The sequence below is a fragment of the Nyctibius grandis genome, chromosome 31 (genome assembly GCF_013368605.1).
Source record: "Nyctibius grandis isolate bNycGra1 chromosome 31, bNycGra1.pri, whole genome shotgun sequence".
Taxonomy (NCBI): domain Eukaryota; kingdom Metazoa; phylum Chordata; class Aves; order Nyctibiiformes; family Nyctibiidae; genus Nyctibius; species Nyctibius grandis.
In genome coordinates this window covers 4,009,709-4,031,659 of record NC_090688.1, presented here as the reverse complement: position 1 = coordinate 4,031,659, position 21,951 = coordinate 4,009,709, and the positions used below count along the sequence as shown (strand labels likewise).

The 21,951-nt window shown below is 67.9% G+C and overlaps 4 protein-coding genes across 6 annotated transcripts; 2 read left to right on the top strand and 2 right to left on the bottom strand.

The window, feature by feature from the left end:
- Positions 1-1,402: 1,402 nt before the first annotated feature.
- Positions 1,403-10,285, top strand: PDE4C (phosphodiesterase 4C). 3 transcript variants are annotated; one of them, XM_068420961.1, is made up of 15 exons: positions 1,403-1,669; positions 5,363-5,551; positions 5,635-5,671; positions 5,804-5,868; positions 5,981-6,030; positions 6,556-6,668; positions 6,773-6,866; positions 7,309-7,487; positions 7,571-7,669; positions 7,741-7,905; positions 7,988-8,087; positions 8,179-8,333; positions 8,432-8,554; positions 8,759-8,941; positions 9,015-10,285. In XM_068420961.1, the coding sequence occupies exons 2-15, from the start codon at positions 5,520-5,522 to the stop codon at positions 9,540-9,542; spliced, it is 1,923 nt and encodes a 640-aa protein (XP_068277062.1). In that variant the 5' UTR covers positions 1,403-1,669; positions 5,363-5,519; the 3' UTR covers positions 9,543-10,285. The 3 variants fall into 3 exon arrangements, with proteins under 3 accessions (XP_068277062.1, XP_068277060.1, XP_068277061.1); XM_068420959.1 differs by lacking the exon at positions 1,403-1,669 and adding an exon at positions 3,319-3,567; XM_068420960.1 differs by lacking the exon at positions 1,403-1,669 and adding an exon at positions 3,603-4,499.
- A 1,760-nt stretch (positions 10,286-12,045) lies between these two features.
- Positions 12,046-14,847, top strand: RAB3A (RAB3A, member RAS oncogene family). The gene is made up of 5 exons (XM_068420592.1): positions 12,046-12,121; positions 13,096-13,323; positions 13,526-13,644; positions 13,763-13,887; positions 14,306-14,847. Exons 2-5 carry the CDS (start codon positions 13,096-13,098, stop codon positions 14,494-14,496), a joined length of 663 nt encoding a protein of 220 aa, XP_068276693.1. The 5' UTR covers positions 12,046-12,121; the 3' UTR covers positions 14,497-14,847.
- Positions 14,848-15,626: 779 nt separating this feature from the next.
- MPV17L2 (MPV17 mitochondrial inner membrane protein like 2) lies at positions 15,627-19,144 on the bottom strand. The gene is made up of 6 exons (XM_068420593.1): positions 19,128-19,144; positions 18,292-18,481; positions 17,908-18,078; positions 17,554-17,630; positions 17,336-17,464; positions 15,627-16,817 (listed from the first exon to the last, which is right to left on the bottom strand). Exons 2-6 carry the CDS (start codon positions 18,464-18,466, stop codon positions 16,761-16,763), a joined length of 609 nt encoding a protein of 202 aa, XP_068276694.1. The 5' UTR covers positions 18,467-18,481; positions 19,128-19,144; the 3' UTR covers positions 15,627-16,760.
- Positions 19,145-19,434: 290 nt separating this feature from the next.
- Positions 19,435-21,690, bottom strand: IFI30 (IFI30 lysosomal thiol reductase). The gene is made up of 7 exons (XM_068420789.1): positions 21,391-21,690; positions 20,460-20,639; positions 20,306-20,380; positions 20,125-20,220; positions 19,884-20,036; positions 19,635-19,703; positions 19,435-19,537 (listed from the first exon to the last, which is right to left on the bottom strand). The coding sequence occupies exons 1-7, from the start codon at positions 21,523-21,525 to the stop codon at positions 19,472-19,474; spliced, it is 774 nt and encodes a 257-aa protein (XP_068276890.1). The 5' UTR covers positions 21,526-21,690; the 3' UTR covers positions 19,435-19,471.
- Positions 21,691-21,951: the final 261 nt, after the last annotated feature.

Below are 21,951 nucleotides of genomic sequence, written 5' to 3'. Positions count from 1 at the left end.
GGCTGCTTTCGGGGTCCCCCGCACCGGGCTGGAGGCCCTGGGGTGCCCCCAGGGTGGGTGCAGGGTGCGGTGCGGCGGTGCGCAGGGTGATGGGGGCCGCGCAGCCCCCCCGGTGGGGTGGGGTGGGAGGGAGCGAGCGGCCAGGCACGCACGGCGCCTTCCTTCTGCTCCGCTGCACTTGGCCGGGGCCTGGCACGCTGCGAGGACCGCGGCACCGTGCGACAACCGGGCACCGGTAAGGGGCTGCGGGCCAGGGCGGGGGGCTGGCGGCAGCACGGACCCCCGGGCCGGGGCTCCTCGACCCCCGGGCTTGGGTTGAGGCTGCTCCCGGTGCCGGCCGGGGCTACGGGGGGGGCTCAGCCCTGGGCTACGGGGGGGGCTCAGCCCTGGGCTATGGGGGGGCTCCGTGCACACAACCGGCTGAGCCGCCCCCGGTGCACCCCGGTTCCCCGGGGATGGTGGGTAACGGGTGCCCGTAGTTGATCATTCACGTGGTGCTGGGGAGGTTCACGGCTTGGTGGGTGCTGCGGGCTGGGGGCCATCCCCGTGGCATCGGGCCCACGTCCCCCGGGGTGGCCCGGCCTCGTCCAGCCCTCCGGGGCACCGGGGGGGGCTGTGCCGGGGAGGGGGGGCCGGTGCGACGCCCTGAAACCCGAGGTGGGCGCTGAGACCGGGCAGCTGCCACGGCCGAGCCCCGGAGCCCATAAATAACGGGCGGGAGGAGCCCGCGTGTCCCGGCCCCGGTGGGGGGGCGGGGGGGTCCCGCCGCCGAGCCCCCACCGGCCGCGGCTCCCGGAGCTCCCTCCCGCAGGGACGGGCGATGCGACGGAGCCGGACGGCGCTTCCCTTCCTCGGCGCGGAGGTGAGACCTGCACCGGGACCGGGGGGCACCAGGGGGGGGGCGAGGGGGTGTCCCCGGGTGGGGGGGGGGTGTCCCCCCGGTACGAGCATCCCAGCGCCGGGCCCCCGGGCAGCAATAACCGGGATGGCGGCGCTCAGTGGGAGTTAATTATCCCCTTAATGGGCGGTTAATTATTATTCACCTCTGCGTAATTGCGCGCCGGCTTCGGTGGTTTTTCCGGCGGGGTCCCGGGGGGGGTGGGGGGGGGTCCCCTCCGCTGGCGGCGGCGGGAGGAGGCGGGGGGGTCCCGGTGGCTCCGTGCGCTGCGGGCCGGAGCCGCTCCCGGTGCACCGGGGGTGCCCTTTGCCCCGTGCCCGCCTCCCTTCCCCGGTGGCCCCCAAGGTGCAGCGCGGCACCGTGCCCGGCAGGGGGCGCCCGCGCGCTACCGGCGCCCGGTGATGGCGGGGGGGGATCCCCGGGGGAGGGACCCCCCCCGTACTGCTGGGAAGGGGGGGACACACACGGACACCGGGCAGCGCCGCGGGAGCAGCACCCCGCTGAGCTCCCCGGTACCGGTACCCGCGCCCCTCACCGCCTCCCCGTCTCCCGGCAGCGCTGCCGCGATCCCGCCGAGGCCGCCCCGTCGGGAGCGGGGCCGGGAGCGGCAGTGGGTGCCGTCCGCCGGCGTTTCTCCGGGAGTCCGTTGCTGCCGCCGCTGGGCTGCCGGTTGGCGGAGGGGCCCCGCGGCCCCGAGCCCGAGGGCGCCCGGGTGGTCTTCACCATCGAGGAGAGCGGCCCCAGCAGCGGCGACGAGGCCGAGCCCCCCCGGTAAGAGCGGGACGGGGCGGGAGGGGGGAGTGTTTGCTGGCCCCGGTAGCACCGGGATGGGGTTACCGGGCCGGGCGCTGCCGTCGGTGCCGCCCCCGGTTTCAGCACCGGCGGGCGGACAGCGGCCCCGGGGAGCGGCCCCGGGGGCACCGGTACCGGCACCGGCAGAGCACCCGGTGCCAGCGGCCACTGCGGCACCATCGGGCTCGGGGCAGACCCCTCTGTCACTGTCCCCGCTGCTCCGGCCCCGGGACGTCCGTCCTGATCACGGTCTGTCCCTGTCACTCCCGTCCCTGTCACCCCGGTCCCTGTCACCTCCATCCCCAACACCCCCATCCCTGTCCCCCAAATCCCCACCACCGTGTCCCCATCCCTGCGCCCTCTGTCTCTGTCACCTCCATCCCCATCACCCCTATCCCCATCACCCTGTCCCCATCCCCTTGTCCTCATCCTCCTCACCCCCTCCCTGTCCCCATCCCCTGTCCCAGCAAGGGGACACGGCAGGACTGGTGTGGCCCTGCCCGGAGGTGACCCCGGTCCCTCCCGCGCTGGCTCGGCCCCGGCTGCGCTGCTGCAGGGTTATTTTTGGGCCATTCCTCAGCCCAGTTGCGGGGACAGCGTGGGGCTGGCACAGCCGAGAGACCCGGCTCTGGTGTCACTCCCTGTCCACCCCCTGCACAGACACGTGTCCAGTGGGGACAGCCGCAGCCCGGGAGGGGACAGGGACTGGCTGTCCTGCAGCCTGTCCTGCCCCAGCTGTCCCAGGGCTGCTGGCTGCCAGGCACCCGGGGGGGCTGGCTCTGCCCCCGCCCCACTGTCCCCTGGTGTCCCTCTGCCCTGATGTCCCTTGGAAGCGAGGGGGACACCTATCCCGTGGCTTTCGAGGTCCCCGCTGGTGCTGCTGTGGCAGGGGGGGACCCATCGCCGTCCCTCCTGGGTCCCCTCCAGCTGTGGGTGTTTTTGTGGGAACAGCAGGTCCCCCCCAGCTGCCTCAGCGGGGCCGTGGCACCAGGCTGGGCAGGCGCCAGCTCCCACGGCCAGGCCAGTGGATCCCCTGCGGGTGCCACTGCCACCGGCTGCGCCTCATCCTGCTGCTCCCTGTCCCCATCAGGCACGGACCTAGGAGGGGGCTCGGCGTGGTGGCAAGGAGGGGCTGGGGGCACAATGTGAACCCTGAGGCAGGTTTGGCTCTCACAGGTCCTTCAGTGGCACCGTGGCACGGCCACACCACGTGTCTGGGATGCTGCAGGCTCAGCCATGTCCCTCGGTGGCACCGTGGCACAGCCACACCACGTGTTTCGGATGCTCCAGGCTCAGCCATGTCCCTTGGTGGCACCATGGCACGGCCACACCACGTGTCTGGGATGCTCCAGGCTCAGCCATGTCCCTCGGTGGCACCGTGGCACAGCCACTCTGTATGCCCGGGTCGCTCGGGGCTCAGCGTGGCACTTTGCTGTGTGCCTCATGGTGGGGCTGCCACCTCGGGGACAGCAGGGTGGCCGGTGGCACAGGGCCAGCGAGCGGCCACGTGCTCGGGCAGCCGGGCACACACCGGGCCAGCGCAGCCGGAGGGGACCCACTCCATGTGCCGGCGGCCGGAGCCAGACAGTTGTTTAATTTCCCAGGCGCGGGCGGGAGGGGGATGGAAAGTTTTCCCGGGGCGGCCGGGGCCGGGGCTGGGACGGCCGCACGCTTCCTGCTCCGCACCGGCGGGCAGCGCGGCCTCGCCGGGGCTCCCGGAGCCGTGCCATGCTGCCCACCGCGCCCCGCTCACCGGGGGCTTCGCCGCCGCCGTCCCCCCGCAATTCCCCCCGCAATTCCCCCGTCCTCTTCAGGAAGCTCCTGATGAACCAGAGCATCCGCCTGCAGCGGCGCTTCACCGTGGCGCATCCCCTCTGGTAAGGGGGGGGGACACTGGTGTGCCCCCACGGAGGGGCCACGCTCGGCCCCGGGTGGGTGGGAGGAGGCACAGGGCTGTGCTGCCAGGACGGAGTCGGTGTGGACCCCCCCCCTGTGCTGCACCCGTGGGGACATTGGGGGCAAGCAGGGGACAGCGGGGTCCCCATGCAGCCACAGGCTGAGGCGGGCAGGGGGGAGCCGCTGACTGAGCACGAGCGCACTCGTTGCAGCGATGGCCACGCCGGGACCCACGTGGGTGTTTGCCCCACAGCGGGGGGGCAGGGAGGGGAGAGGGGCTTTTTTCAGCACGTCAAGGCACCAAACCACCCCCCGCGGCACCGCCGGGCACCTCGCTGCCCCCTGCACCCCGGAGCTCTATGGGGTTTGTTTTGGGGTCCCCCCTGCCCGCGCCCCGGGGTGCCGGTGGGTGCTGGTCCCACGTGCGCCGTGAGGATCAGCCGATCCCTCCGCTGCAGCAACAGCACCTATTTATAGCACCCCACCCCCGTCCCCCCCCCGCCGCGGGCACCGCTCGGCCGTTATTAATGCCACCAGCCCCGCACCGAAACAAGGGGGTTTAATTCAGCACCAGCCCCTCCCTCAGCAGGGGCTTGTGTCCCCCCTGCCCGCCCCGGGGGGCTCGGGGCTGGCCCCTGGGGTGGCAGCGGGGTCAGAGGTGGTGGCACAGGGCCCGGCACAGACGCGGGCATCACCGGCGGGGCCACAATGCGGCTTTGTGTCCCCGGTACCATTGGGGACGCGAAGCAGAGGCAGGAAAACAAGGGGCTGCGGGATGGTGTGACGCGGTGCCTGGCTGGCGTCGCCGCTGCTGGGGACGGCCACGCCACGGGGACCGGGGCTGCCGGTGGTACCGGAGCGGGGAGATGCTGCCGGGCAGCCGGTGCCCGTCCCGGAGGCACTCCTGCATCGGGTAGGTGCCGGGCTCCCACATGGGGATGGGGTGGCACCAGTGGCACCCGCGCTTTCCCAGTCTGCCCGCTGCTCTGGGGTGGCTTGTCCCCATCCCCGCGGTGGTGGCAGCTGGGTGGCCCTCACCGTGCCCCCCACCCCGTGACCCCGTGGCCAGCGGAGCAGGAGGGGGGTGAGGCGGCCATGGGGACACCGCAGGGTCACCTTCCCTGTCCCCACGTCCCCTGTCCCCCCATGGATGTGCCTGGCTGTCAGGTGGCTCTGGTTGGGGTGGCCCCAGGCCACCACCAGCATGGCCGGGGCTTGGCTTCGGCGGCGGTTTCTGTCCTTTGGTGTCCCCTGGCTCCGTGCCACGGCCAGGACACTGTCCCCTGCCATGGGACACGGCGCCATGAGCCAGGGCTGGTGGAGGCTTTGGGGCTTTCGAGGACTTGGGGCAACGGAGAACCACAGCGCTGGGGATGGGGACGGGGACAGGACGGGGACAGGACGGGCAGGAGCCGGCACTTCCCGGGGTCTCTGGAGCCGGGGGCTTCAGGGCGGGGGGTGCTGTCCCACCTGGGTGACATGGGACAACCAGGACAGGTCCCCAGTCCTGGACCCCGCTGTGCTGGCAGGGTGCTCAGGGGGTCCATGTGCACCGAGCTGTGCCTGTTCTCAGCACCAGGGTGAAGGAGCTGGTGTGGCCGGGCTGGCTGGTGGCCCGTGTCAGCGTGGGGGCCACCAAGCCGGGTGGGTGCAGGGCTGAGCGTGACGGTGGCACACGGAGCCCGGCAAACCTGGTGGCATCCCCTGCGCTGTGCCCCTGCACCCGTGGGCTGAGGTCCCTGGGGCCACCCGCCTTGTCCCCCTCTCCCCTCGCAGCTTTGACCTGGAGAATGGCCCCCCGGGCCGGGGCGCGCTGGACCCCCAGGCCAGCCCGGGCGCAGGGCTGGTCCTCCAGGGCACCTTCCCCCACGGCCAGCGCCGCGAGTCCTTCCTCTACCGCTCCGACAGCGACTACGACCTGTCCCCAAAAGCCATGTCCCGCAACTCCTCCATCGCCAGCGACCTGTGAGTGTGTCCCCCCCACCCTGACCCCCACCCTGAGCCCCCCGCTGCCCCCCCTGGGGCTCACGCTCCCTCTGCTCCCGCAGGCATGGAGAAGACATGATCGTCACGCCGTTCGCCCAGGTAGGTGCCATCCCTGTGCCCCATCGAGGAGGGGACATGGCCTTGCACCCAGCACCGGGGTGGGTGTCCTGGGGAGGTGGGTGTCCCGGGGTGGGGGGGTCCACCCGGCTGCAGCCCCCTCTCACCCCCCAGGTCCTGGCCAGCCTCCGCACCGTCCGCAGCAACCTCACCCACCTCCAGGACCGTGCCGGCGCCAAGTGAGTCGAGGGCGGGCGAGGGTCCCGCCTGGGCGGGGGGCTCCGACCCATGGCAAGGTGGGGGGGGCTCTGCCCTGGGGGTCCCGGCCCCTCAGCCCCCCACCTTTCGCAGGCGAGCGTCGAGCAGCAGCCTGCCCTCGGGGAGCAAGGCCAGCCTGGGCGGTGAGTGCCGGGGGGACGTGGGGGGATGGTTTGGGGCGAGCTGGCTGTCCCTGTGTCCCCAGGGATGGCTCCTGGGGGGGGGTACAGCAAGGCCCCCCCACCCCGAGCCGGGGCAGAGCTGCAGCTTTGCCCTTCGGGATCCATGTCTGGTTTTCGGCAGCTCCTGCCGCCTGGCCGCCCTTCGCGGTGGAAAAGGCTCCGGTTGACGTCAAACCTTCCATTAATAAAACCCTGGCGGCAACCGGGGCCCCGTGGGAGCGCGGCTGCCCCGGGGGGGGCTGGCTGTCACCCCGCGTGGGGACAGCGGGACGGGGCTGAGCCCCGCTGCCCGGGGATGGCCCCCCGCGTCCCCCCGTGCCCCCAGCCCCGCCACGCAGGGGGGAATGTGAGCAGCCCCGGGGCTCGGTGCGGCACAACCACCCGCCGAGGCTTGGGGTACCGTGGCCGGCACCCCACGTGTGCCCCCGTGGTGGGTGGCCGTGCCACCGGCGGGTCCCTTGCCAAGCCGGCGGGTGCCCCCGGCAGAGGATGCCCACCAGAAGCTCTCGCGGGAGACCCTGGAGGAGCTGGACTGGTGCCTGGACCAGCTGGAGACGCTGCAGACCCGGCACTCGGTCAGCGAGATGGCCTCCAACAAGGTGAGGGTCCCCCTGCGCCGCGGAGCCCCCCCGTGACGGGCAGCAGGGGGGGGGTCCTGCCCTCTGCCCGCACCGCTGAGCCCTGCCCGCTGCCCCCCCCCCAGTTCAAAAGGATGCTGAGCCGGGAGCTGACGCACCTCTCGGAGACCAGCCGCTCGGGGAACCAGGTCTCCGAGTACATCTCCAGCACCTTCCTGGGTGAGGACACCCCCCACCCCAGGGGACACTGCTCGGTGTCACCGCTCTGCTGGCAGTGGGGTGGGCTTTGTGCCCGTGGGGACCTGGGCACAGATCCTGTGGCACCAGGGGGATCCCATTTGCTTCTTGCAAAGAAATTAAATGGGGGGACTAGGGGGGGTTGTCTCAGGTGTCCCCGTGGGATTTGCTGCCTTGGGGGTGTCACAGCCTTTGTCCTGGCTGGGAGCACTGGTGCATACTGGTGCATACTGGTGCACTGGGGCTGTTGGGGCTGCCCAGGACAGGGTCTGGGTCCCATGGCAGGCGGGGCACTGGACATCCACCATGCAGCCCCCCCTTGCCATGGCATCACGGTGTTATCCACGTCACCGGCGTGCCCGGGGGGATGCCGGAGGGGGGACCGGGCTCCGGCCCTGCTCACAGTCCCCTCATGCCCGCCCAGACAAGCAGCACGAGGTGGAGATCCCCTCGGCGCTGGCCAAGGACAAGGAGAAGGAGCGGAGGAAGCGCCCCATGTCCCACATCAGCGGCGTCAGGAAGCTCACGCACGGCTCCAGCCTCGCCACCGCCGGCATCCCCCGCTTCGGGGTGCGGACGGAGCAGGAGGGGCTGCTGGCCAAGGTGGGCCCCAACGTGGGTGACACGGCCGGCCGTGGGGTCCCCAGCGCTGGCCCCACGTGGACCTCTGTCCCTCTGGTCCCCAGGAGCTGGAGGACACCAACAAGTGGGGGCTCAACGTGTTTAAAGTCGCCGAGTACTCGGGCAACCGCCCGCTGACGGCCATCATGTACAGCATCTTCCAGGTGAGCATCCCAACGGGACGTCCCCGTCCCCACGCCCGGATGGGGACGAGCCACCTCCCGCCTCCCCGCAGGAGCGTGACCTCATGAAGACCTTCCGCATCCCCGCCGACACCTTCATCACCTACATGCTGACGCTGGAGGACCACTACCACGCCGACGTGGCCTACCACAACAGCATCCACGCCGCTGACGTGGCTCAGTCCACCCATGTCCTCCTCTCCACGCCCGCGCTGGAGGTGAGCCCTGGTCACCCAAGGCCACCAAGTGTGTCTGGCGGGGCCATAACACATCTACAATGGCTTTTTCCACCATTCCTAGGCTGTCTTCACGGACCTGGAGATCATGGCTGCCATCTTCGCCAGCGCCATCCATGACGTTGACCACCCCGGTGTCTCCAACCAGTTTCTCATCAACACCAGTGAGCCAGGGTGCAGGGATGGTGCTGGAGGGGAGCATGGGGAACCCCAGCATCCAGGAGCCACCCCGGGGTGACTGGTGCCGTCTCGCAGACTCAGAGCTGGCGCTGATGTACAACGACGCCTCGGTGCTGGAGAACCACCACTTGGCCGTGGGCTTCAAGCTTCTCCAGGAGGAGAACTGCGACATCTTCCAAAACCTCAGCAAGAAGCAGAGGCAGTCGCTCCGCAAAATGGTCATCGACATGGTACGGGGGGGCCCGGAGCACCCCAGGGTGGGGAATCTGGGCTGGGGAGGGTTGTGGTGGGGTCAGGCTGAGGCCCGTTCCTGGCTTGCCCTGCCCAGGTGCTGGCCACGGACATGTCCAAGCACATGAATCTGCTGGCGGATTTGAAAACCATGGTGGAGACCAAGAAGGTGACCAGTCTGGGGGTGCTGCTGCTGGACAACTACTCCGACCGGATCCAGGTGGGCACGGGGACATGGGTGGGAAACCTTCCTGGCGTCCCAGGTGTTGGTCCTGGCTCCGGCCAGCGCTGCTGGGATGTCCTGTTTGGTGCCACCACCCCTCCCAACCCCAGCTGGCCATGGCCAAGGAGGTTCCTGGCACAGGGGTGGTGGCTCTAGGGGACAAAGGACTTTGGGTAAGTGAAGCCATGGCTGTGTCCACAGGTCCTGCAGAACATGGTGCACTGTGCCGACCTCAGCAACCCCACGAAGCCGCTGGAGCTCTACCGGCAATGGACCGACCGCATCATGGTGGAGTTCTTCCGCCAAGGCGACTGGGAGCGGGAGAAGGGGATGGAGATCAGCCCCATGTGCGACAAGCACACGGCCTCTGTGGAGAAGTCCCAGGTGGGGCAGCAGCGTGGGGCTGGGGTGGGGGCTCCTGGGCCATGGTGGGGGCTCAGCTCTGCCTTCCCCCCAGGTGGGCTTCATCGACTTCATCGCCCACCCGCTGTGGGAGACGTGGGCCGACCTGGTGCACCCCGATGCCCAGGAGATCCTGGACACGCTGGAGGACAATCGGGAGTGGTACCAGAGCATGATCCCACGCAGCCCGTCCCCACCGCCTGAGGGACCCGGAGTGTCCCCTGCCACCACCGACAAGTTCCAGTTTGAGCTGACACTGGAGGAGGAAGAGGAGGAGGAGGGTGAGTCGGACACGGAGCTGGAGGGGGCTGAGAGCCCCTTGGACGAGGACAACAGCGGCTCCAAGACACCGGCCACGGATGACTCGGAGTTGGCCGACACCGAGCACTTGTCACCCGGCCCCGGGGACCGGGACTCGCCTGTCACCCGCCCCAGGGACGTGGACAACCAGCGGGAGCTGGAGGGAACGCTGCCGAAGGATGGCGGTGGCGGTGGGCGCTCGGTGCCAGGGCCCGAGGGCAGCCAGGGGCTGTGCCTGGACACGGAGGGCAACGTCACATTCCTGCCCCTGAGCACGACGTAGCGGCACCGACCGATGGGTCCCCTCGCTGCTGTGGGACTGGGCCAGTGCTGGGGACAGGGGAGAGCACCGGCACCACAGGGACTGGGGCGGCAGCTGGGACACGGAGGGACCCAAAGTGTGTCCCTGTGCGGGAGCTGGGCAGGTCCTGATGGGCATGAGGGCGCTGCTCGCCCTCTCCCAGCGACTGTCCCCTGCTCCCACCCAACGTCCCCATGTGCAGCTGCTGGGAAAGGTCCCTGTCCCCTTCAGACAGGGCTTGGGGACACTGTGCCCCACAGGGCTCCAGGAAGAGGTCCCCCACGGGGCCAGGCACAGCCAAAAGCGTTTTGGTGTCCCTCCAGGTGGCCCCTCGCAGAACAGGAGCCCCGCGGTGGGACAGCGAGGTGGGCAAAGGGTGCTGGTGACAGCCTCCAGCACACGGGACCTCGGTGTGGCCGGGCACCGGGGCATGGCATGAGTCGGTGGGTTATTTATTTGGGGACAGGTTCACTTTTTAAAGCCTTTTGTAGCTCACTTTTTAACACACGCCTCGCCCGGGCGCGCTCACATGCCTTCCCGTGGCAGAACGACACGTTTCTGCTCCGTGCTCAGCACTCGAAATGCTGCGATTGTACTTTGCACTTTGGGGCCCGGCGGGTGCCGTGACCCCTCCACGTCACTACAGGGGTCAGGGCAGCCCCCAGGGTCCTTTTAGTTTCTTCCTTCACCTTTCAGAGATTAAACCTGGTTTGTTCCCTCACAAATATGAGCCTTGTAAGTGCCTTTTCACCTTGCTGCTGCCGTGGGAGCCACGGTCATGCCAGTGGGGCCCATGTCCCCAGGGGCCAGCGTGGCTGGTGGCCCCGTCTCCTGCCAGGGCCTGGGGAGGGCTCTGCTCCGTGTTTGAACAAAAGCGAGCTCCTCCCTGGAAACGTCGATCCATCACTGGCAAACGCAACCGGCTAAGATAAATATTTAATCGCCGGCTTGGCGCGGCGCGGAGCCCGTTCCCCGGCTCTTCCGCATTGCTCCCAACGGTGATTTCTCTCTGCAAACACGTCCCCACCCGTGGCACTGCCCTGGCACGTGGGGCCCCGCCAGCCCTCACCCACTGCCCGCCCCGTGCTCCCCCACTGGCAGCGGGGCCGTGGGAGCCGGATGCCCCTTTCCCAGCTCGGCCGGGAGTGCCGGGTGCCACACGGGCTAGTGGGTGGCTCTGTGCCCCCGCCGCACCGGTGGGTGCGGAAGAGGGTGCTCAGCATCCCCTCATCTCTCCCAATGGAGAGGGGCCGTGCGCCGGCAGGTCGATAGGGACCAGATGACGCTCCGTGCTCCCAGAGCTCCCTGAATGGCCTCCTGCTGTGCCCAGCTCTGGCCCCAGGCTCTGCACCAGGCTGGGAGCGGGGCAGGAGCTGGTTGAAAAAGCCCTTTTCACCCCTGGCTTGGCTGAGGGGCTGCAGCATCCGTGCACCAAGGAGGGTGGGGGAGCCCGTGCCTGGAAGGGATGGGGGGCAGCACCCATGGTGGCTGGGTCCATCCCTGCCTCCCCTTGAGGCCTGCCTGTGCAGTCCCGCTGCCTCTGGGGGCTCCGGGCCCTGTCCCTGCTGTGGGTGCTGCTGCTGGGCAGCTCCAGCACCCGCCTGGATGGTGCCCACCCAGATGGTGCCCACACGGACGGTGAACACACAGCGGGCTCCAGGCTGAGCCCCAGAGAGCCGGGGTGTCCAGCTCCGTCCTCCCACAGGCCATGGCACCCTCGGCAAGTCCCCACGGTGGCGAGGAGCCGCACCAGGACAGTGGCCCTGGAGACCCCAGTGTCCCCATAGGCAGGGCAGGGCCGGGCTGGCCTAGGAGGGTCCCACGGCCTGCGGGGCTGTGGGCAGGGCAGGGGCAGGCCCGGGTGAGGGCCATATGCTGCCTCCCCCCATCCCTGCTGATGGCCTCGGGGCGAGGGAGGCCACAGGGGCCCGGGAGGGACATGGCTGCCCTCCTGCGCCCCCCACACCAGCTGGGCCGGGCACTGGGAGCACTGGGAGCACCGGGAGCACCAGGCCTCACCTCAAGGCCAGGTGCCCCTGACAGCGGCTGGGGTCAGGCCGCCCGCGGCTGCAGGCCTGATGGGGGCTGCGAACCGCGCTGGCTGTCGCGATAGGGGGTCATATCATGACAGGGGAGGCTGTGAGGGCTCGCCCCCCGTTAAGCGGAGATGGCTCGCCCACCCCCCGAACGGGAATGGTCCTCTCCGCGCCCCCCCCGCCCGGGGAGAGGATGGTTCAGTCCCCGGCCCCCGCGGGGTGCCGCCGGACCGCACCACTGCGCGCTGCGGGGGGGAGACGGCCCCCACCACCGCGCCGGTAGGGGGGTTCTCCCACCCTTCCCCGCCCCGCCCGGCGTGGCACTCGCCGGCTGTCCATCACAGCGCACCGCCAGCCAATCAGCACTCCCCTCTTGGGCCCGTCCACTGACGTCACTCTCATTTACATACCACGCCCCGCCTCCTCCCCCCCCCCCAGCGGCGACGTCATCCGGGCTCCGCAGCCGGCGCGCGCCGCTGCTGCAGTTGCTGCAGGAGGAGGCGGCGGCGCGAGCGCGGGCTGGAGGTGAGCGCGCGCCCCCGCGACCCCCCCCCCCCCCGGGGCCGCCCCTACACCCCCCCCGGGCCCCCCCCCGGTACCGGCGGCGGCGGCTGCACCGCGCCGGGGGCTGGGAGCGGCGGCGGGAATGGCGGCTGCAGCGGCGCGGGGAGGCGGGGGGGGGAGATGCAGCGCGGGGGGGGGGTCGCGCTCCCCGCTGCAGGGGTGGGGGGGCGGATCTCGGTGCACCGGGGTGCGGCGGGGACCGGCCGGGTGCACCGGGCTCGGGCCTGCGGGGAGGGGCGGGGGCTGAGCCCCCTCCCTGCAGCACCCTGCAACCGCCCCCCCCATCACCACCCTGCTCCCCCCCCAGCACCCTGCACCCCCAGCACCCTGCAACACGCCCCCTCCAGCACCCTGCAACCCCCCCAGAACACCCAGCACCCCCCCCCAGAACACCCAGCACCCCCCCACAGCACCCTGCAAACCCCCCCACAACACCCCCACCCCCACCCAGAACACCCAGCACCCCGTATCAGCGCCCTGCACCCCCCCCCGCAGCACCCGCTACCCAGCATCCCCACGCTCCACCCTGCATCATCCTGCATCCCTGGGCAAGTGCCCACTCCATGCCCCCCCTGCCTGGCATCACCCCCCCCAGCACTGATCACCCACCCCCCAGCACCCCGCAGCACCCTGCCACGGTGCCGAAGCACTGTCCGGGCTGGGTGCGGCGCGTGGGGGCACCGCTGCAGGTGCCATTTTGCGGGGGGAGAGGCCGCAGCGCCCACTCCGGGGTCCCTGCACTGGGGGTGATGGCGACCTGGCAGACCCCGGGTGACACCTCGCCATCACTCACCCATCCTGGATCAAAACACGACCCCGCCGCGTCCGCCCCGGTGGGAAACAGCTCCGGACCGCGGCGCCGGTGCCAGCTCAGGCCTGGCACGACGTGAGTTTGCCATCGCCGTCCCCGGCACGGCCTCTCCTCCGCCTTGCAGATGGCGTCGGCTACCGACTCCCGCTATGGGCAGAAGGAATCCTCCGACCAGAACTTCGACTACATGTTCAAGATCCTGATCATCGGCAACAGCAGCGTGGGGAAAACCTCCTTCCTCTTCCGCTACGCCGACGACTCCTTCACGCCCGCCTTCGTCAGCACCGTCGGCATCGACTTCAAGGTCAAGACCATCTACCGGAACGACAAACGCATCAAACTGCAGATCTGGGTGAGACCCCCCGGGGTGTCCCACAGGGGAGGGTGGTTGGCGTGGGGCTGGGGGTGATGCCAGGGGTGCCCCCAGCCCCGTGGGTGGGGAAGGACGCGTCCCTGGGGACCCTGGAGCACCCCGAGGGGTGGCTGCACTCTGCGAGCTGCCGCTGTCCTGGTGTCCCTGGGGGTGACGTGGTGCTTGCCCCACCCTGGCACAGGACACGGCTGGCCAGGAGCGGTACCGCACCATCACCACCGCCTACTACCGCGGCGCCATGGGCTTCATCCTCATGTACGACATCACCAACGAGGAGTCCTTCAACGCCGTGCAGGACTGGTGAGCGCCCGGGTGGGCTTTGGGGACCCCCCCCAAGCACCCCTCCCTGCATCCCGGGCATCCCCCTAGCACCATGCTCTGCCCCCCACGTGATTTCCCCTCTTTGCCTTCCCTGAAGGTCCACCCAGATCAAGACCTACTCGTGGGACAACGCCCAGGTCCTGCTGGTGGGGAACAAGTGTGACATGGAGGACGAGCGCGTCGTCTCCTCGGAGAAGGGCCGTCAGCTCGCCGAGCACCTGGGTGAGAACAGGGAGGGGGTCAGCCCGGCACGGCCATCTTCCTACAAATGATTTAATTAAGGGCTTAATTCCCTCCCTGTAATTCTTCCGCTTCAATAGCAGCGGTGACTTGTCACCTAACGAAAAATAAATGAGTGTAATTAACCCACGAGCTCCGGGGTGTGATGCCGGGTTCTATCACAGCCCCATAAACCTGCTGCTGGGAGGGGAAAATGGGGTGTCCTGGGGTGGGCGCAGGCTGCACTGGGTGGTCCTGGCGTGCGGCACGCGCAGCTCGTTAATATTTAACGAGGGAGGAGGAGCTGGGGGAGGTTTCCCACGTTGGGGGGGTTGGATGGAGGGTTGGAGCGGGGTTGGGGGGTTTGCAGCGGGGTGGGGGGGGTTGCAGCCCTGATGTGTGTCGTGTCCCCCCCCTCCAGGGTTTGAGTTTTTCGAGGCCAGCGCCAAGGACAACATCAACGTGAAGCAAACCTTCGAGCGGCTCGTGGACATCATCTGCGAGAAGATGTCGGAGTCGCTGGACGCGGCCGACCCGGCGGTCACCGGCGCCAAGCAGGGCCCCCAGCTCACGGACCAGCAGGCCCCCCCACACCAGGACTGCGCCTGCTAGGGCCAGCACCCCCCTAATGACACCCCAGAACTTGGTCAGTGCACCCACCCCCCCCCTCCACCCCCCAGCCCCTCTTGGGGGGTTCCTGCGGGGGCTTTTGCTGCTGATACCTCCGACAGGGCTGCGGCCCCTCTAGGAGCCCCCCCCCTTCAGTTAGGCTGCGCCCCCCCCCTTTAATTTATTTTTAAGCCTGGCCTGGTAGAAACCCCCCAACATTCTGCTTTTAATCGCTCCCCACGCCCCCCCACCCCCTCTGAGAAATACTCAGCTCCCATCACCCCTGCTCCCCACCCTGGGGCGCAGGGACAGACCCCAGGGTGGTGTTGGGGGGGCTGCGATGGGACCCCCCCCCCCAAAAACCTCCTGTCCCCATTGGGACTCCCCATGTCCCCCTCCCCTCCCCAAAGAGCTCCTGGGGGGCTCTTTGCGCCCGGCTTCTCCTCCGTCCGTCCCCCCCCAGATGAATGGATATTTCCTGACTCTTGTTTATTTGTATAAATAGATGCTAATTTATGCTCCCGCCGTCTTCCTCCTTGTACAGAAGAGAAACCCCTTGTAAATAGGCGTAGGAAGTGACGCTGTGCGCGTGGACCTGCTGTGCTGTGGCCGTGGTGGTGCTTTGATTTTATCTTATTTTATATTTCCCTCAGTGTGGTAACCCTGCTTGTAAAAACTTATTATTTAAAAGGTTTAAAAAAATTAATAATAATACCTGAAGCGAGGCCAGCCAAGCAACTGGAGCAAATTAGCCCCCTGCTTTGAGGATGCTTTGCAGAGCCCCCAGTTTTGGCTCACGGAGGGGTGAGACAATTAATTAGGAGCGTGGCTAATTTGCTGCAGGGCGTTGGGCTCCTCGCGTGTTCCCCTAGTGCTGCCGTGCTTCTGTGGAGCCTGTGACTCAGTGGATGTTCCTGTAGCCATGACGGACCCGCTGCCCTCTTATTATTTATTTTTTCTTGGAGCTGTGTCTTTATTTTAAAGATTTTTTTCTTCCCCCACCCCCTCCCAGACCTCGGTACCATCTTCCTCCCTTCCCCTCTCCTATTTTTTGTGAAGTTTACTTCTGGAAGAGTTACACTGTACTGTACAAATGTCAAAAGTGTCAAAAAAAAGAAAAAAAAAAGTACAAATTTCCTAAAAATCACTGTATTAAAAGAAATGTTGTGAAGAAATAAATCGATGCTGATCACCGGTCCCTCGGCGGAGTCATTGCAGGGGGAGAGGGGGCACCAGGAGGGTCCCTCTGCTCCTTGTGAGCGCTCAAGTTCATGGCTGGGGAGGAGCAAAACCCATCTGGCTTCTTAATTAACATTCTCCAAATGGCTCCTGGGAGGGAGGGTCCCAGCTCGGGGGTGGGTGGGAGGAGGGATGACGACAGAGCCATAAGTAAGGCACAGATTTAAGCTTTAGGAAAAAAAATTATCACATTTTTAGGTAATTTTCATTGATTGTGGAAATAACTGAGCGCCCAGGTGATGCTGTGAGGGTCCAGCCTGCCCGGGAGCTGGGGGGCTGAGGAGAGGGGAGCTGTGGTCCCCAAACCCTGCAAAGACACTGCCTTAAACCCCCCCCACCGCCTCCGTGTCACCTGTGCTGCTGTCACACGCGGCGGCGAGCAGGTGGTGGCCATCGCACCCCTATTTTTATCCAACCTGGGTGGCTGCAGCTGAGCCCACGCGCGGCGCCGGGCAGGTGGGTGCAAGGTGGAGTGAGAAGGAGCTGAGTGGCTTCTCCCTGCGGCTTGAAGATGTGGGGGGGGAAGAAAAAAAAAATCCCCCCCTCACAGCAGGGAAAGGGCTGAGGGGGTGGCACGGAGAGTGGGGGGCAGCAGCCCTCTGCCGAGGGGGCGGCTGGCTCTGCTGGGGAGCAAAGGAGAGGGGTTGGAGGGGAGCAAGGAGCCAGCCTTGCCTCGGGGAAGTGGGGAAAAAAAACAGGCTGCAGCGGAGGGGAGAGCGCTGGGGACCTTCCCCGGGGCGCTGGAGGTGAAGCGTGGCTGCGGCGGCTCCTCCCCGCCCCGGCAGCGCGGGCTCTGGGGGAGAAGCCAAAAAGAATCAAAAAAAATCAGCTTTATGGGTTAGCCTGGGATGTGAGAGTCGTTAAAACCACCCCAACCCAGCACTAGCTGAGCTCGTCAGCAGGATCAGGGCAGGGAGGTGGGCTCCGGCCATCCCGGTCCTTGGGTGGATGGAGCCACTGCCGCCGCGAGGCACCAGGAAACCGTCCGGTGCGGGCAGGAGCCTCCGAAAAACGTCCCAGCTGCCCCTTTACACCCCGCTGCCGCGGCGGTTCTCCCGCGGGGAGTCGTGCTCCGGGCTGCCAGGCTGGAAAAGGAGAGACACGAGGTACAGAATCACCGAATCAATCAGGTTGGAAGAGCCCTCTGGGCTCATCGAGTGCAACCATTGCCCTGACACCACCATGACAACTAGACCAGGGCACTAAGTGCCATGTCCAGTCTTTTCTTAAACCCCTCCAGAGATGGTGACTCCACCACCTCCCTGGGCAGCCCCTTCCAATGGCTAATGACCCTTGCTGAGAAGAAATGCTTCCTCATGTCCAACCTGACCCTCCCCTGGCGAAGCTTGAGGCTGTGTCCTCTTGTCCTGTTGCTGGTTGCCTGGGAGAAGAGGCCGACTCCCACTGGGCTACAACCTCCCTTCAGGTAGTTGTAGACTGCACTAATGTCACCTCTGAGCCTCCTCTTCTCCAGGCTAAACACCCCCATCTCCCTCAGCCGTTCCTCGTAGGTCAGACCCTCCAGACCCTTCCCCAGCTTGGTCGCCCTCCCCTGGACTCACTCCAACACCTCAACACGTGGCACCGCGGTGCCGGCACTCACCCTGTGCTTGAGGTAGGAGAGGTAGGTGTCCCAGCCCAGCGTCACCACGTTGACGTAAACCACCCGGTACTTGGGCGGGACAAAGAGGAAATTGAGGAGCTGAGCCGCCGGCCAGACACACCAGTCAGCCTGTGGGGAGCAAAGAGCAGCCGGGTGCTCACCGTCGCAGCCCAGCCTGCGCCGGCGGCACGACAGAGCTCGGGGCGGGGGGTTTTTACCTTGTAGAACTCCCAAAATTTGTCCTTCAGCTCCTCCCAGCTCTCCTCTAGAGACTGGCCCTCCAGCGTGCCCATGCCTGCGGGGACAGAGGGACGTCAGCAGGGACGGGAGTGCCCACGAGGGTCCACACTGGGGAGTGGGGATGGGAATTGCTGTCTCAGCTGTGCCAGACACCAAAAAAAATGCCAAAAAAAACCCAAAAAACCCCATTGTGGGAGGGAAGGGCAGCGCCAGCCCCAGCCAGAGGGAAGGAACCGTGGGAAACCCACACTTGCCCCACTGAGGGCGGGTGACGAGCATCACACCAGCACCCACACACCGTAACGCGTCACCGCGGGGTGACGGTGACGTACCGAGGAAGTACCAGGCGCCCAGGACGGGCGATGCCACCAGCTGGTCGATGAGGACCTTCTTGAGGACGGTCCGCAGCCCCCGCACGCCCCGCGCTGGGAAGGCGCCGTCCAGCCACAGGTACCAGTAGTGCATCAGCGGGCCCATGCTGCAGCCCACGGCGAACATACGACCTGCGACACGTTATTTAGGGGACACCCCCACCCTGAGCCCCCCCCTGAAAGCAGACCTGGCTCTGGGGACAAAGGAGAGCGGCGTCGCGTGGCACCATGGAGCTGGACCCTCATCCCCCCCTCCCTGTGATAATGAGTGTTAATTAAACAATGTGCCAGGCTGCCCCGTGCCCCCTCCCCACACCGTGTCCCCCCCCCACTGCGGGGTGTCACCTGTGCGGGCCACCTGGGGCTGGGTGTCGGGGTGCCGCCGGCGGTGCCAGGCCTGCTGCAGCGTGTCGCCGGCGGCCAGCAGCGCGCCGCAGCTCGCCGTGTTGGTCAGCAGCAGGAGGCGGCCGGTGAAGAGCGGCTTCCACCAGCCCAGCAGCCGCCGGCCCCGCGGCACCATCCTGCGGGCACGGACCTGCCGGGGGGGTCAGCGGGGAGGAAGCCACCCCCATAGTCCCCCAGCTACCCTTGAGGTACCCCTCCTGTCACGCCGTGTCCCCCAGTCACTCCTGTGCCCCCCAGTTAGCACTGCTATACCCTCCCAGTTCCCCCAGTACCCCCAGTTAGCACTTCTGTACCCTCCCAGTTCCCCTGTGCCCCCCACTTATCCATGCTGTGCCTCCCAGTTAGCACTTCTGTACCCTCCCAGTCCCCCCAGTTCCCCCCGTTACTCCTGCTCTGCCTCCCAGGCCCCCCGCTGACCCCTCCCCTCATCACCCCAGTGCCTCCCAGTTACTCCAGTGCCCCCAGTTACCCTTATACCCCCCCGTTACCCTTGCTGCACCCCCCCAGTCCCACCAGTTACCCCTGCTGGACGCCCTCCACTCACTCCAGCTATTCCAGTAGCCCCCATTGCCCCCCTGGGCCCCCCAGTTCCCCCTCCTGTGCCCCCCAGTTCTCCCAGTTCCCCTTGTCCCCCCCCCCAGTTCCCCCTCCTGGACACACCCCGCCGTTACCCCTTGCCCCCAGCTCCCCCTGTGCCCCCCACTGACCCATCCCGGACCCTCCCAGTGCCCCCAGTGCCCCCAGTTCCCCCCGGCCTCGCCCCCCCCTTCGCTCACCGCCTCGCGCTTCCGCCACCGGCACGCGGAAGAGAGTGCGCAGCCCGCTAGGGGGCGCCTTCCGCTTCCGGTGTCCGCCATGACACCTACAGAGGCATAGGGCAGCCGCCATGACACCTACCGAGGCATAGGGCCGCCGCCATGACACCTACCGAGGCGCAGGGGGCCGCCATGACACCTACCGAGGCAGCGGCGGTTCCCCGGGGCCCAGCTCCCGCTCTCCCCCCGCACCACGCCAGGGCGAGGCCGCCCCCTCCCCACCCCAAACCACTCCGAAGCCTCTTGTTTTTCCACAAAAAACATCGTTTTTATTCGCCGCTCACTCCATGTTCCCACGCTGTCCCTCAGCGCCTGCAGCTGGCCAGGGACTTCGGGGCCCCCGAGCCCCCACAGGCTTCGGGCTTCTCCCCCTGCCAGAGAGCGGCCGGTAGAGTCCCGGTGGGGACGGGGACAGGGACGGGGACATGTCCCCCAGCCCCACCGGCTCCCCGCGGACCCCTGTCCCACCTGGTAGAGGCGGCAGATCAGCTGCAGCAGCGAGGTCTGGGCCTGCGCCTGCAGCTCGTCCGTGTGCTTCTGTGGGGTGGGAGGAGAGAGATGGGGCTGGTCAGGGAGGTCCCCGCGGTGCCCCGGCCCTGCCCGGCGCTCCGGGTCCCCCCTCACCACGCCCTGGTTCTCCCCTTGCTGTACCCCAGTTCCCCCATCACCATGCCTTGGTCCTCCCCTCGCTGTACCCCGGTTCCCCCCTCGCCGTACCCCATTGATGACGACCCAGGGCACGTAATTGTGCGGGGGGTTGAGCGCCTCGGTCAGCTGGGCGTTGCGGTGCATCAGGGCAGTCCCCGTGTCCCCCTGCACGCAGGCGGCGATGCGGCCCGCGTCCAGCTGCGGGGCGTAGACCTGCAGGCACTGCCGGGGAAGGGGGGGACACACATGGGGAGGTCAGGGGGATGGGGACGTCCCCGCGGCGACAGGGGAGACAGGGAAGGGGACATACGGCCTCCAGGTTCTTGGTGACGGAGCTGCCCGACTCCATGCAGAAGATGACGGGGAAGTAGGTGCCGAAGTCCTTGGCCTCGTCCATCAGGCAGGTCTGTGGGGACAGGGCGGGCGGTGAGGGGCTGCCAGACCCCCCCCTCCCATGCCAGCACCACGGGGATGGGGACTGTCACCGTCACCTCGATCATGTTGCCCAAACACTCCTCCGGGCCGTGCTGGCACTGGAAGTCCCACTTCCCGCTGACGTTCCTCTCCTGCAGGACCAACCGGTCTGAGCGGGGCTGGCGGCACCGGGGGCGAGCGCCCGCGGCAGCGGCTCAGGCCGGCTCCTACCTCGGCGTTGCCGTAGGGCACCAGGGTGATGTTGAGGGCCTCGGCGGGCAGCAGCAGCCAGGTGGGGAAGAGCTGCTGGACCAGGAACTCGCGGCACGCTGGGCACAGGCTCTCGTAGTACAGGCTCAGCTCTACCGGGGCGGCCGCCCGGCGCGAGAGGTTGGCGCAGCGGCTCTCTGCCTGCGTGCGGGAAGGTTTCGGGGTGCATGGGGCAGGGGTACGGCTGCAGCCCCCAACCCAAATTTGCAGGGGATGGGGGAAAGCTCCTGGGATGTGGGGCAGGAGGGGGACGAGGGTCTGCAGGGCTGGGAGGGAAGTGAGAGTGGCTGCGGGCCTCCTGCAGCCGCAGGATCGCGTGTGCTGCTAGCATGCAGCGCCGGGGCTTTCCACAGGAACTTCCCCAAAATATTTTGGGGGGAAAACATATCTCATGGGGCCAGGATGTGTCTGGGTGGGGGTACAGCCCAGCACCCGCTGCTGGGTGGTGGCTGCAGCCCCGCAGGGCGCTGCCGGACCCGCCGTCACGGTGGTGTCGCCGTCTGGGGATGTTCAGGGCGAAATAAGCTGAAAAGTTTTATGCTGAAAAAGCAGAAGTGCCAGCGGTGCCTGGGGAAGGGCTGGGGTTGGGGTCTGGCTGTAGCATGATACTCCCCCGGGGATGCCGGGGAGTGCCGCGGTGCCAGCGCGGCACGGGGGCTCTGAGCATCCCGCCCTGTGCCAGCCGGTGCCGCAGGGATGCTCAGAGCCGGCGCTTGCACCGGGTACCGCGGCTGGATGATGCCCCGACACCATCCCCGCACACCCCAGCCCCACTTTGCCAGGCAGGCACCCAGCCCCGCACGTGCCCTTTCGGCGGAACGTGTCCCCACGTGCCGGGGGGGCTCTGCCCTGTGCGAGGGGCCGGGGCAGCCCTGGCACCGGCGGCTCTGACCTGGCAAGCGACGGCGATCTCCCACGAGCTGCACCAGAGGTGGGCCGGGTAGTCACAGCCGGGCAAAGCCACCCCCAGCCCCGGGGCCAGCAGGGCCACCAGCGCCAGCAGAGCCAGCGGCACCGCGGGGGCCATGGGGACGGCGGGGTGGCACAGAGGCCAGCCCGTCCCCGCGAGGACTTTTAAAGCCCGGCTGCGCCCGCCTCCGCACACCCTTCCTGCCCCGCTCCACCGGCCTCCTCATGTGACGCCGACGCTGCTGACTCACGCGAAGCCTCCCAGCTCCGGCCACCCTGTCCCCGCTGTCCTGATGTAGCCCCAAATCGGGGGCTTTGGGGTCACAGCCCCTTGCCCCAGCCCCACCGGCGGCTGCCGCTTCCCCACGTGTTGCAACAGGTCAGAAACCCAACTCCGAGCAGCCGCGCTTGGCCTCTCCCCAACAGGCAGGGGGGTGGCTGGCTGCTGGACCCCCACAGACCCCCGTGGGCTCCCCAGGGGCACCCCCAGGCTGGCAGCTCCGGGTGCGGGCAGCAGGTGCTGCCCCAAACATCCCTGGGGCTC